Here is a 13,936-nt window from a genome sequence, read left to right on the forward strand (position 1 = left end):
GTTCAGCAATGAGATTCAAAGATAGCACGTAAACATTGTTCAAAGCTGTTCCTTGTGGGATGGGATTGGAAGTTAGAAGGAACATCCAAGAAAAATAGTCAACCTATTGCAGATGCATATTTAAAAATATTCTCTATTTTTCCATACATTTGAGAAAATATAAAGAGAATACAAGAAGTAATGGGGAAGAGTTAGAGTATGCTCCACCACAAGAACAATAAAGGGATCACTCTATTTAACGTAAACACAATGAATATCATCCCTCTCGTACTATGAAGGCAATTCGTAGTTGGATTAAGGGGGATTCAGTGTAACCAAGTTATTACATTTTCTTTTTTTCTTTTCTGCGAAAAAAAAAAAAAAAAAAAAAAAAAGGCTTCTACATTTACTGGACTTGGAAATGAAAACAAGAGACAATGAACATGATAGAAAAAATGAATTGAATTCTGAGTCTAACATCTTGATCTAAATTGCATTTTCACTAGAAATTGTGGGATTGACATTGACTAGTTCAGCTCTACAAATTCCGTAACTAAATAACAACCTCCTGCTTCAGTCTAAACACTACATTATTGAACACTAATTTCTTGCCCATTTTCTCTTCCGTGTAATTATTATTACCTCTACCAACCCCACTTATTTTTTGTGTTACAAAGCATGCCAACCATGCATGAATTCCCCAGTTATGCTTAAGGGGATGAATTAACTCAAAATCACTTTGAACTAATAACTTATTTTTTTCCTTTGGGGTCCTGGTGGTTTGATAACACACAACACGCACCTTCGTTCCACATGTTTGTGTATCAATGTGCTGGATGGAGCAGCAATAAGTGGAGCAGACTCAGCTGGTTCAGTTTTGGGTAGTCCTCTGTCCTTGCTGCTTTGACTTGGTTCTCAGGTATGCATGGCATCCATTTTAAAAATCTGGTATGCCACTTGACCGTGATGAATACTCAGTTACCAATTTGAAAAACATTGATGATTTATCCTCTAATAGTCGCATTGGAGTATCAAACTCTGCAACTCGGCCTGCAAAATTATCAAAACAAGTTTCATGAGCAAAGAACATGTGTGCATTCCCCCCAACCTTAAATCCCAACCAGAAACAGAAAACAGAAGCCACAAAAAAATCAGGTAGTGGAAATTAATATTAAGATAATTCAGAATCATGCCCTGTCAGACCCAATTCCAAAGAGTTTCAAGGAGTTCAGATTTACTTTTAGTTTCCTGTGTCAATTTGGGAAATAAACAATAGATCATGAATCTACAGTAATAGGAGCAATAATAGCTGCATCCAGTGCAAAAAAGGAGAGTCAAATCATTGAAAGGCCATAAGCACATGGACAACTTTCTGAAATTAATCTACCATCAAAACTCATATTATTGAAGTTACTTTCAGTTATCTGAATAAAATCTCACATACATGGATTATGATTGAATAAAGTGAACCAGACCACCAATAAGGCTATCACAATCTGGGCGTGGTGGACTTGGTGGGGGCATAATCTACAGCAATATGCCTAAAATTTGCTTTACATTCATATGTATGGATAGTTCAAAAAAATTTCTTTAGGAAAACCCTCTTACAACCAAATTGGAAGATCGTAGAATAAAATGAAGCAAATGTAATGGATACAGTTTTTAATGATCTTGAAACACTTCCAAGTATGCTCCCTTTTCCAGCCACATTTTCCATATAACATTCTTAACCCTTCCTTAACAGATACATCCACCAATTGAATGTATAAAAAGCATGATGAAAACTGAACATTTAGATATATAACCTAACCTATATGAAATACCACTTGAGTTCATTAGTACTAATCACAAATGTCACACTGAGGCCAGACCTATATGTCGCAATGAAATAATGAGTTCAGAGTTAAACTTTACATACCATCACTGAGTACCAGAACTAGATCGCTGTCGATAACAGTTGGAATACGATGTGCAATTGTGCATACAGTACAATTCTTAAACTCAGTTCGAAGAATCTTCTGGATGAGATTGTCAGTGGCTGAATCAACTGATGCTGTTGCTTCATCAAGCACCAGTATCCTTGCCTGCTTAAGCAAAGCCCGACCCAAGGACACAAGTTGCCGCTGACCCACGCTCCAGTTATCTCCATTTTCAAGCACTGCAAAACAAAGTACAGCTGATCAATCACACATAACTCCAAAGGCTTAGTGAAAGAGAGAAATTTACAACATAATTATAGTAGGTGATATCTTGCCACATACCCGGTGCATCAAGCTTTTGCTCCTTAGCCCGGATTATCTCTCCAAGTTGAGACTTATCAAGTGCCTGTGCCAAATCAAAATAAACCAATTAGTCAGGGGCATATTATCACACATAATCACTATTTATTTTAAACTATTTTATAATCTATTATAATTTTTGGTTTTCTTATATAAACTTGGTCTTACGCGATGTGCATTCACGGGTTTGAGTCCAGGAATCAGCCTCTCCCAAAATAAAATTGGGGGTAAGGCTGCTTATCAATCACCTCTCCCAGACCCTGCAAAAATGGGAGCTTTGTGCACTGGATACGACCTTTATATTGAAATATTTTCTTTTGTTTACATATGATTCTTGATTAAGCTGTGCTTCACAGATGAATGAAACAATAAAAACTTCAACAACAACAACAACAACCAAAAAAAAAAAAAAAAAAAAAAAACACAATTGAATTTTCTTGATTACCAAACTTCTTAGAACCTTTCTGAAATTCAGAGGGTGAAAAAAAAAAAAAAAGAAGAAGAAGAAAAAAAGGAATGTGAATTAAAGTTGATACTAACCTGCCAAATTTCATGATCTGAATGCTCTTCAAGGGGATCAAGATTGTTCCTAATGGTACCTTCAAATAAGGTAGGATCCTGAGGTATGATACTCAGACGGCTACGAAGATCATGAAGGCCAATTTTTGAAATATCAATGTTGTCTATAATGATCCTCCCACCTTCTGGTTCAATTAATCGAAACAAAGCCTGGATCAAAGTAGATTTACCACTTCCAGTACGCCCAACAATTCCAATCTTCTTTCCACCTGGAAATTTACAGGTTACGTCACGAAGAACCACAGGCAGATTCTCCTTATAACGAACCTACATAGGGAAAAGGGGGTGGGGGGGAGAGAGGGAGAGAGAGAAAGAGAGAGAGGAAAGAATAGAAAAGGGAAAAATGTCAGCAACAAAGTTCAAATGCCAAGAAACCTTTATCGTCAATTTTAAAAAAGCACAAGCATGTCAAGGTCAAACTGAACTGCATACCTTTAAGTCATTCATTTCAATTGTTCCATTCTCAGGCCATGAGGATGGAGGTCGAGAGTCCTCAATAATCGCTGGGGCTTCTCCTGGAATTTGGCTGTACTGATAAATCCTTTCTATGGAAATAATTTTGTTTTCAAGCTTGCAAAAGCTAAGTATCCATCGCGATAGGCGTGCATTCAAATTAAGGCCATATGTCACAGCAAGGCCTGCCATGCCTACAGAGAAGAAGCAACCGTGCTTAGCAAAAGTATATTATCAAAAATTAAGGCATTTGATCAGGTGCCTACTTTGGAACTTCCAACTCACATTTTACTCTTCCATTATTATTTTCAAAATCAAGTAATTTTTCATCACTTGCCTCCCCAAGACCAAAGTTAAATATGACAAACACAAATCAGTAATCTTAAGATACCATACATGTGCACAAAGAACATTTTGTGACTTAAAAAGTGTTGAAGTGGCATGCCGAAAACACAAGTCAACACAAACTGAATAAATTAGAAAAGGAAAAGGAAAAGGAAATATCATGTGCAAAGTTAGTTTTTGACAATTGAGGGCTCTCAATAGGTTGGCAGTGTAAAGTCCGAATGGTAAAAAATAGCACATCGCAGAAATTAATAGTCCCATTACACCAACTACCAAGCAGGTTTTTTCTGTCTGGAGTGTATGCTTTAAATGCAGGAAATGGCACATCAAAACATTTTCACCTTATTATTTCACTGGACATGTCACTCCACACTCATACAGAATTTTTCTCATAAGAATAGGCAGAGAAATTTGAGGATGGGAGAGGCAATATACTTACTTGGATCAATACTCCCATGTGGAAAGCTCACAAGTAAAACCATGCAGAAAGCAAATACAAAAGTTGAGAGTAACTCCATCCGTAGGCAAAGCCATTCAATAGCTGAGAGACTGCAGAAGAATGGGCGAGCAAAACTATCAAGAAGGAAGAGGTTCCTCTTCATGAACCTTTTTTCTTGTCCAAAGCCTCTTATTGTTGCTGCTCCAGCAATAGATTCACCAAAAAGATTGATAATTGGAGATTTCTGGATACTGACAATGCGAACCAATTCCCTTGATGAAGCCATGTAGTATTTCTGCCATGCCAGAGATATACGAATATAAGTTACATAGTCCTTTTGGTAAATGGCATTAAATAAGATTCAGAATTTTCAAATCACCACTTCCAAGTCCGAAGTAATTAGTGAGAGGGTTCATATTTGCTTCAAATTAAATCAAAGAAGTGCTTCCCTAATAATTAAGTGGAATATTAACTTTCACAAGATTGACGGAATGGACCATTAACACAGTAAGTATTGTGTATACAAGCAGAAAAAGGAAAAGGAGAAAAAAGAAGAAATAAGGTGTAAGGTGAATTGATTAAAAGATGCATAATATTTGAGAATTGAGATTTCTTAATAGCATAAGATGTTCAATGCACATTGATGCAGACCATCTTTGGACATAAATTATGTGTTTAAAAATTTGAAAGCTGAACTATATACACACCGGTTATTGGAAATAACGAGAATGGAAAAGTGCCTGAGAAGGAAGCTAAAAATTTAGCAATTTCTTTCCCTTTCATTTGAAACAAAAAGAAAAATGAGCCTGATATTACAAAAATGGGAGCAAAAAGAGAAAAATTCACCTGCATCCACAAGCAGGCAATGGCCATAGGAACAACAAGAAGCAAAATTTGCCAGGTAACCGTTGTCATAACACCAACAATGCCAATAAGCTGAATTGTCGTTGAAGCAAACCCACCAAGTCTAAAAGGAATATCAAGATCCACGACACTTTGATCAACTGACACCTGCAATGTCATGAATAATCTGTGACATCAGATAATGTGAACAAAGGGAAGATCAAAGAAAAATAGAAATAAATATTACATAGAGAGATAGACAGATACATAAGAGAAAATAAATTTCAAGTTGCATATGTTTTTCCAGTGAAATCAAGCAACTTACACGATTCAAGATCCGTCCAGCTGGAGTAGAGTCAAAGAAAGACATTGGTGCTCGAAACACACTTCTAAGCATATTCAGAAACAATTTCTGTGCAGCCGCCAGACCAAACGTAGCTACCAGAACAGCTCTAACAAATACAAACCAAGAGCTTCCAAAAGCAAAGGCCATATAAACAACTAATAGGACCATAGGACTAACTTTAGGTTGATCTCCTTCTGTTTGGGGATTAGCCCAAGCCATCCACCAATTACTAGCAATTTGAAGGAACTGAAACAGTGCTTGTGCAACAATTATGAGTGGAATCAATAAGCCCTTATATGCTGCAGCCATATATGAGAAGTACACACTCATGTTGACCCTTCCCCTTACCCGCTCCTCTTCCTGAACAAGCTGCTTTTTCCTTAAGCGTTTTGCTTTCTTTTTCTCTTTTATTGCTATCTGGTCCAAGGGCGACACAACTTCTTGCACTTCCTTCGACAAACTGTCAATACCATTTTCAGCTGTAACACATGTTTTACCAAGTACAAGGGACCCAGACAGAGATGGGCTTTCATCTGAATCTTCTGAGTGACAAGGAATATCCATCGCTTCGATTGCTTCATGGTGAGCTGAGACCAAAGTATTAAAATCAGTTCCAGCTTGTAAAAGTTCATCATATTTTCCTGCTTGTATAATGCGGCCTGCTTTAAGAACCTACAAATATAGAGAATTGTTTGTTAGCTTTTTTCAGGACCGTACCATCATATCACAGTCTCTGGTGGATATTTAAGCTAAAGCATACAAAACCTCATTCGTGTTAATTTATAAACCCACAATAGAAAAATATAAAAAATTAAAAAAAAAACTTTCAGTAATAAAGTCAAGCAACCACAAAGGCTTAGTGACTCAAAAGATAAAATGCCAATAATTATTTAACTCTTGGATTTTGACCATGCTCTAATATTTTTACCAAAATACTAAAATATCAAAAGTTATTTGAGGGCTAGAGCTTTTAGTCAAAGAATCAAAATAAGCTGAGAACACCTGAATTTCTATTGAATAATTGTTGGAATAGCCATTTTTTTTAACATGATAAACTAACTTCCGTTTTAGTAAAATCATTATAAAAAAAAAAAAAAAAAAAAAAAAAAAAAATCGCACTAATAGAATTATATGCTCATTCACATAATCATTCAACTCCAACTTCACATTGGATCAATACATAAGCAGAAACAGTCCCATTTTTATTAAAAAAAATAATGTTAAAAACAATATATAGATGCAAGTTTATCACATATATCTAGTCAGTCATCTTCTGGCAACTTTGTGCCAGCTTTGCAATATGGTCCTGTCATTATTTTCTTCTATACTTTAGTTCAAAGTGTATTATTATTCTCTGCCAAGTCTCCTTCACTTGACCTTTCTTTGAACAATAATATATTTGATCAGACAACCAATAACATCAGCTAAAGAAAACTTGAGCTAATTACTTTAATGAATTTCTTAGGTTTTTTTTTTTTTTTTTTTTTAATAAACTATAGGTTAAAAATTAAATAAATCTCATAAACCTCAAAACATAGGGTTTTGCAAAATAGAAACAAGAAAACTAAAACAAGGGGGAAGAGATTAAATAAACTGAGGATTTTGCAATTAGCAACAGAAGCTACATGGACATGCAGCCTCAAAACTAACAAATTGATGTACTACCAGTCTGGGTAGACACTCATGAGGAGCTTCCAAGATTAATTTCACAAGATGCCACCTCGCATGCTTGGACACAAAACAGATGCCAGCACAGAACTCTATATGCATAAGGAACATATAAAAATGAAGTGTGAAGACAATTTCATACCAGTATAAGATCTGCTGCAGGTAGAAATTCAACTTGATGGGTCACAAAAATCACAGTTTTAGTTGCTAGAGCTGTCAATATGTATTCCTGCAGTTCCATATCATATATTTAGCCACAGTTCAATTATTATTATTATTTTTATTCTAGGCATTGTTCATTCATATGAACTGCAATACTAATGACAATGACAAAATTTATGTCTAACCTTAAATAATTCAGAACCAGTATGTGCATCAACCGCACTAAAAGGATCATCAAGTAAATAAATGTCAGCATCTTGATACAGTGCTCTAGCAAGCTGCACTCGTTGCTTCTGGCCACCACTTAAATTTATACCTCTATCACCAATAATGGTCTGATCTCCATGTGAAAAAAGTTCCAAATCCTTTTTCAGTGAACAAGCATGTAAAACACGCTTGTACTTTGCTTTATCCATTGGGCTTCCAAAAAGAATGTTTTCTTCTATATTTCCAGACTGTATCCATGCTGACTGGGATACATAGGCAGCAGTACCACATACTCTTACCTGAAAAGAACATCAAAGTAACAAGTAATATGAATATTCAACTGCTATTAATAACAGGATTTACAAAACAGCAGCCAAGAAAAACTGAGACAGAAAACAGAATTAGAAATTTGATAAACAAACGTACTTCACCAGAGATTTTTGGTATCTCCCCAAGGATGCAAGAGAGAAAGCTTGATTTCCCAGAACCAACCATACCACAAACAGCAACTCGCATTCCTCTCTCAACTTTCATTTGTATTCCTGATAATGTTGAGGTAGGAGATGAAGGGTCCCAGCAGAACACACCATCTTTAATTTCTATGGACACATTAGTACTGCCTCGCGGCATGACGATGGTGGCGTCTTCCTGCAACTCTTCCTCCAGCAGGAAACTGGAAATTCGATCAAGAGAAACTTTTGTCTGAGCCATCATAGACACCAAATCAGGAAAATTCCTGAGTGGTTCTTGGAGGATCCTGAAAGTGGCCAGAGCAGAAAGAACACTACCTGCAGTAAGCTGACCACCCAACAATATGCAAGTACCAAAAGTGACAGCTGAAACAAATATGGGGGAGCTCCAGAAAATAAATGTAATAAAAGCTTGAGAATATAGGGCTTTCCGTAGCCACTTGAACTCTACATCCCGCATTTCCTCCAACATAACCCGATACCTGTCCTCCCAAGCTTGCAACTTCAGAATCCTCATGTTCCTTAGACACTCAGAGGTTTTCCTCATTCTTTCATCCTTAGCAGTCATTAACTTTTCTTGATAATCCTCCTGTATCTTTGCCACAGGAACAGTAACAACAATGGAGATGATGGTGGCAATCAATGTTGCGACAGAAGCAATTCCAACATTCTTATACAAAATTGCAAGGGCAAGAATGATCTGCAAAGGAAGCATCCATATATCATGGAGATACCAAGAGTAGTCCCCCACTCTCTGGACATCAACTGCCATGTAGTTTACAATTTCTCCACTGGTGTGACTTTGTTTTGCCAAGCTTGAGAGCCTGAGCCCCTTTCGATACACCATCGCTGTTAAAGCTGATCTCACATGCATACCCAAAATGTCTACCCCAAGGTACCACTGCCGGGTTGTTAACGTCTCCACAAGCTTTGCTGAAAAGAATATTCCGGCAAGAATATACCCCTCATGGGGGAAGGTATTTTTCCCCCCTAAGTAATCAACAAAGTAGCTAATCAAGTACGGCCCCACATATGAAACGAGAGTATTTAGACCGGCAAAAACAGCATTACAAGCCGCCTCTTTCCAAAATGACTTGAGAATTGCCCAAGCCAAAGAAGGCTGCTTGGAAGAGTTTTCAGCCTTCAATTTCTCCCAATTTGACTTCAAAATCTTATAATTGGTCTTGGATCTATCTTTTGGTGCAAGAAGGGGAATGTCCTTAAGCTCAAGCGGTCTCTTTGCACCAATTGAAAGAAGTGGGTTCAACCAAGAAAGTGTGGCCAAGGAAAAAATTCCGGCATCAGTATAAGGGGTAACCTTAAGACACCCCTGTTCTTCTTCAAGAAGCAAAGGTTCTTGAAGATCAGAGTTCCTAGAAACTTGAATACCAGTAACACCCCTAATTGCAACAACACAAAGGAAAGCAAGAACTGGAGTCACAGCAAAATTTGCCACAACATGAGAACACAGGTGCTTTGAACCTTCTACTGAGAATTGTCTTCCATCAATATATAGAGTGCACAGACAAATCAAAAAGGAAAGAAACCACCACACCCTCAACAACAATGGGAATTTCTCAGACGCCTTGAATTTACAATGCAGAGCTGAAAAGCTCAACACAAACCAAGCTAAGCTTTGTGCAGCTGGCAACAACAGACCAAACCAATTCACAACCTTCCCATTAACACTCTCTCTTACTAAAGCAACCCCATCAAACCCCAAAACGAAAACTTGAACCAACAACACGTAGAAACAACAAAGCACTGTAGCTTTAAACCCAGTACCAATACTAACATCGCGGATTTCTCCGTCTACACTGCGCCTAATTGGGCTGGCATTTGCAGCAGCCGAATCATCCTTAACAAATTGAATCCTACCGACACACACAAATATCTGCCTAGCGGAGACAATGAAGAGGAACACAAGAAAGAGCGTCAAATTGATACATATTGAAGAAAGTTCCAATAGTGGAACACCTTGAAAATCACTCAAAAGGGCATTCGGTGATTGTGCTTCTGGTGATGAATAAGATAGAGCTGGGATTTTATCAAGCAAAAGAGAGATACCCATTATTGAAAATGGCATATAGGTGAAGGAGGCGATTGAGAACAGTGAGTCGGTGTTGCTTTTGTGGTTGAGCTAAGCGAGAGAGATCAAATCCTATTGTGAAGAAGGGCATTTCACCATCTGGGCTGTGAGAGACAGCAGCAAACGCGTATTTGGAGACAGAATCTGCGGACACATTGCACATCAAAACAAACAGATTTTTATTTTTTACCAGCACGGAAAACAAAGTAAGAGAAAATGAGAAATGCTTCAACTTTGCTTCTCTCTCTCTCTCTCTGTGTCTCTCTGTGAACGTGTGTGTGTGTGTGTGTGTGTGTGTTTTGTGTGTATTATATGATATCTGGAGGTGAATAGAAATGGACAAAGACAAGAAGGAGAAATCAAAATCTAAACGAAACCCATTAGAGGAAATAACAAAAAAAGGACTAACCTTGTTGCGTCTTGTATATTCGTTTGGTGAGCCGGTGCAGATTGCCGAGGCAAGTCTGTGAATGTTGTTGTTGTCAAACAGAGAGAGAGAGAGAACAAGTTTTACACAGCAAGCTCCTCTGACTCTTTTCAAGAGAGAGTTAAGCAATCCCAAAAAAACGATAACGATGAATGAAGTAAGCTATATAAACGTCGAGAAATTGAGAGAGAGAGAGAGTGTGTGCGTGTCCTCTTTCACCTCTTCTTTCTCTAAAATATTAAAAGGGTTTTTCTCTGTTTCTTTTTTTGGTTTTTGTATAAACTATATATCTCTATCTATCTGCTGCTACCTTTGTAATTGTTGTTTGCTGTCAACGCGCACTGGGACTGCCGTGTGAGAGAGGAAGAGGAAGAGAAAGAGAAAGAGAAAGGAGTGTTGAATGCTGATGACAAAGCAAAAACCCAAAAAAAAATAAAAAAAAACAAACAAAAGGGGTTAGATTTTGAGAAGGGAAGGTAAAAACAAACACTGAATGGGAGGTGGTGTCCTTTTGTGGCTTTTAATATATTTCCCCAGATTTTGGTCTTTGTTTTGATCAATTGCTTCATTTACTATTATATATAGACAACTGTATAAGAGAGAGACAAAGGAATGTGTACGTTTTTTTTTTAATTTTTTTTTAGAAGAATATGAATATTAGTATTTTAAAGATAGAATATTATTCAGTCAAAAAAAAGAAAAAAAAAAAAAAAAAGATAGAATATTATTTACATGGTGTGCCTATTGATGAGACCATGATGATAGGGATCTCAGAATGTTTTTTTTATAAAGAAATATCTGATTATGAATGAACTTTCCATTATTCATGTTTTGAGAGAGAGAGAGAGAGAGAGAGAGAGAGATGGGATTTTGTTTTTTTACACTTTACAGTGTGTAAACAAAGTAATGGGGGGTGGCGGTGGAGTTGAAATGAAAGTATGAGTGAGATGCCATAATAATAAGCTTTTTGGGGTTGAATATTATAGTAGCTGATGATTCATGATTTGAGCACTCACTTGTAAAATTGCACCAACCATAGGTTAAACAAGAATGTGTGGAAAAAATAAAACCCAGTACTGCCCATTTTTTTGATACAGAAAAGAGAAAACTGGCAGTATATAGTGTTACTGTCATCTGTTCAAACAAACTAATAGGGACCCAAGCCGTAAAAAGTCATGGACTGCCTATGTCATTTGAATTTGTTGTTTAGTTGAGAATGTATCAGCTAACCCACTTATCAAACTCGTTTTTGGCTGCTACCGAAAAAGTAAAAATGATGACCAAATCACCTAACTTTACAGCGTATGGAGGACCGATGGTGATCCAAATAGAATAATTTTAAGACCCTACTCTTTTCCACACCAAATTTTTTTTATAACTATCATACGATAGATAGGGGCAGCAACTTGATGCATTTGAGGATTTTAGGTGAAAACTGATTTAAGACTTTTTATATATTTAAATATAACTTTTTTGAGAAATAAAAAAATTTTATTTTACTTGAATTCTATTAATTTGTTTTAGATGAAAACTTACTAATTAACGACGTATAATATTTTTTTTTTTTTAGAAAATCTATAGATAAAAAAAAAAAAAATTTGACAAAACTTTTCGCAGTTGTTTATGTGACAAATCAGTAGTAGTAAGTAAAAATATAATGTTAGTGGTAGACCTAGATGAAAATTAGTAAAAGTTTATCAACTCAACTGTTATGAAATTCTTTGTGCATTGCTTTCTTTCTTTTTTTTGTGAAAAGTGATATATTCACAATATTTTCACAACAATTCATAAGTATTAAGTTGTTACTGGTTTTAATTTAAACCCACCACTAAAATTACTTTTTCTCCCACCAATAATAGTTAGTACCAACGTACCACTTAGGAATTATTGTGAAAAATATTGTGGACACAAAATTTTTCTCTTTTTTGTCTTGTTTGTCATTTGATAAAAATATATTATTTTATTTATTGGCTAATACTTGGGCTTAATGAATACTTCTATAATAAAAAAAATCACTCTATTGGATAAAATTTTGGGGCATTTTTCTACTTGGGGGCCTTAGGTGAGAGCCTTACTTGCTTTTATACTAGAGCCAGCCCAAGTGGCAAATTATGATTAATTACCTAACAATTCCACATAGGCTCACCCATTTTTCTCTGCCACTCATTAGTTTGCCACATCCAATGGCAGCTCAACCATTAAGTATTTAGGTTATTCCAATGGCCTAAAGCCTCTAAAATATAATATATTATATCTATTTGTCTAATAATATTATATAAAATAATTATTAAAAAAGTAATGACTCCCACCAAGAAAGAAAAAAAGAAAAAAGTCATCTTCTATTGGTCCATAGAATGTCTTATCTATTTCTCTTACGATATAAAATAAATTAATTAAAGCCCAAAAATTTAATAAAAAATTATTTTTTAAATATTATACTTTTTTCGAATGTTCAACATTTTATTAATATGTTTTACTATGTTTGTAGTAGTTTAAGATTGTAAAAATTTTACTCTTCCTTTCTCTCTCTATCAAAATTAAAATTAGAATTAATAGTTTTTTATACAAATTCATTATTTAATAGCTGAAATTCAACGTTGCCAAGGGAGATAGTGACAATCTAAAAATTGATCTTTGTTTGTTTCTAAAAAAATGATATTTATTCTGATACTAATTGTTTCAATATTTTTAGAATTTCAAAATTTTAAAAATATTTTCTAAATTAATGTATTAAATTATATAAAAATGTTATATTATTTTTTTTCTAATTCATGTATAACTTATAAAATATACATTTTACATTTACGTTTGACCCTAAAATGTGTTGAGTCAACTCTAAACTAGGTCTTATTTTTGTGAATCATGAATTTGAGTGACGTTTGACAAGAATGTATTTGAAACTTGTTGAGGTCTAAAAAATCACAGCAAAAAAATAAGCCCAAGAAAGAATAAGCTAAGCCCAAGAAAGAGTGAGTTAAGCCCAGAAGAAAAAAAGACCAAGTCCAAAGGTATTATACAAAAGGCCCTGAGGATCCCGAAGCCCAGAAAAGGAAAAGCAACCAAAAAAGAAAAAGAAAGAACATCACAGCAAAGTATAAGGCGCAAGGATCCTCGGGCACCATCAATGAGCGCGAAGAAAAAAGAAGACCAGGACAGATCGATAGAAAGAAAAACAAGAAAAAAACAAAAGGACGCAAGCGACCCTTCATGGCACAGACAGAAAAGGCGTCGGGGAACCAAAACAAGGAAGAAGAATGTTAACAAAACGATTTCAAAAGAGCAGAACAGGATTCCGCCCAAATAGGAAAGAAACGGAGAAGTAAAAGACACCAGAAGTAAGGATGCCGAGAAGGGCATACCTCAGCACACCCCAAAGAGGATGGCCAACCAGAAACTTTCGAAGGAATCAGAACCAAGAAAAGGAAAGAATGAGAGAAAACGGAAAAGGGGACTTACCGAGATGATGAGGACAGAACATACTCTGTTCACGAAAGACCAAAACAGGGGAACCAACGGTTCCCCAAGACGCCCAGAAAACTCCACTATAAAAGGAGAGGATGGGTTGTGAAGAAAAGGGGCGAGAAAAAAAGAAAGGAACAATAGAAAGAAGAGATTCACTAGAAAAATCATCAGAAAGTTTAGGCAGAAAG

General features: G+C 35.9%; 1 protein-coding gene across 3 annotated transcripts; it reads right to left on the reverse strand.

Annotated features, from left to right (window-relative positions):
- Positions 1–460: 460 nt before the first annotated feature.
- Positions 461–10,824, reverse strand: LOC126698601 (ABC transporter C family member 5). Of its 3 annotated transcripts, none has more exons than XM_050395945.1 (12): positions 10,269–10,821; positions 7,727–10,003; positions 7,279–7,599; positions 7,074–7,160; positions 5,243–5,935; positions 4,921–5,085; positions 4,075–4,369; positions 3,270–3,484; positions 2,799–3,104; positions 2,241–2,304; positions 1,898–2,137; positions 461–1,029 (listed from the first exon to the last, which is right to left on the reverse strand). In XM_050395945.1, the coding sequence occupies exons 2-12, from the start codon at positions 9,854–9,856 to the stop codon at positions 917–919; spliced, it is 4,629 nt and encodes a 1,542-aa protein (XP_050251902.1). In that variant the 5' UTR covers positions 9,857–10,003; positions 10,269–10,821; the 3' UTR covers positions 461–916. The 3 variants fall into 3 exon arrangements, 1 of the variants encoding a protein (XP_050251902.1); XR_007646513.1 differs by lacking the exon at positions 461–1,029 and adding an exon at positions 2,427–2,601 and having other exon boundaries at positions 2,058–2,137; positions 10,269–10,824; XR_007646514.1 differs by lacking the exon at positions 461–1,029 and adding an exon at positions 2,427–2,606 and having other exon boundaries at positions 2,058–2,137; positions 10,269–10,824.
- Positions 10,825–13,936: the final 3,112 nt, after the last annotated feature.

The sequence above is a fragment of the Quercus robur genome, chromosome 9 (genome assembly GCF_932294415.1).
Source record: "Quercus robur chromosome 9, dhQueRobu3.1, whole genome shotgun sequence".
Taxonomy (NCBI): Eukaryota; Viridiplantae; Streptophyta; class Magnoliopsida; order Fagales; family Fagaceae; genus Quercus; species Quercus robur.

Excerpts from the sequence above, each read along its gene's own strand:
- LOC126698601 (XM_050395945.1), bottom strand. The coding sequence starts at position 9,856 with ATGCCATTTTCAATAATGGGTATCTCTCTTTTGCTTGATAAAATCCCA. Across the intron at positions 3,485-4,074 it reads ACATGGGAGTATTGATCCAA|GCATGGCAGGCCTTGCTGTG; the intron begins GTAAGTATATTG and ends TCTTCTCTGTAG. Across the intron at positions 3,105-3,269 it reads TTGAAATGAATGACTTAAAG|GTTCGTTATAAGGAGAATCT; the intron begins GTATGCAGTTCA and ends TTCCCTATGTAG.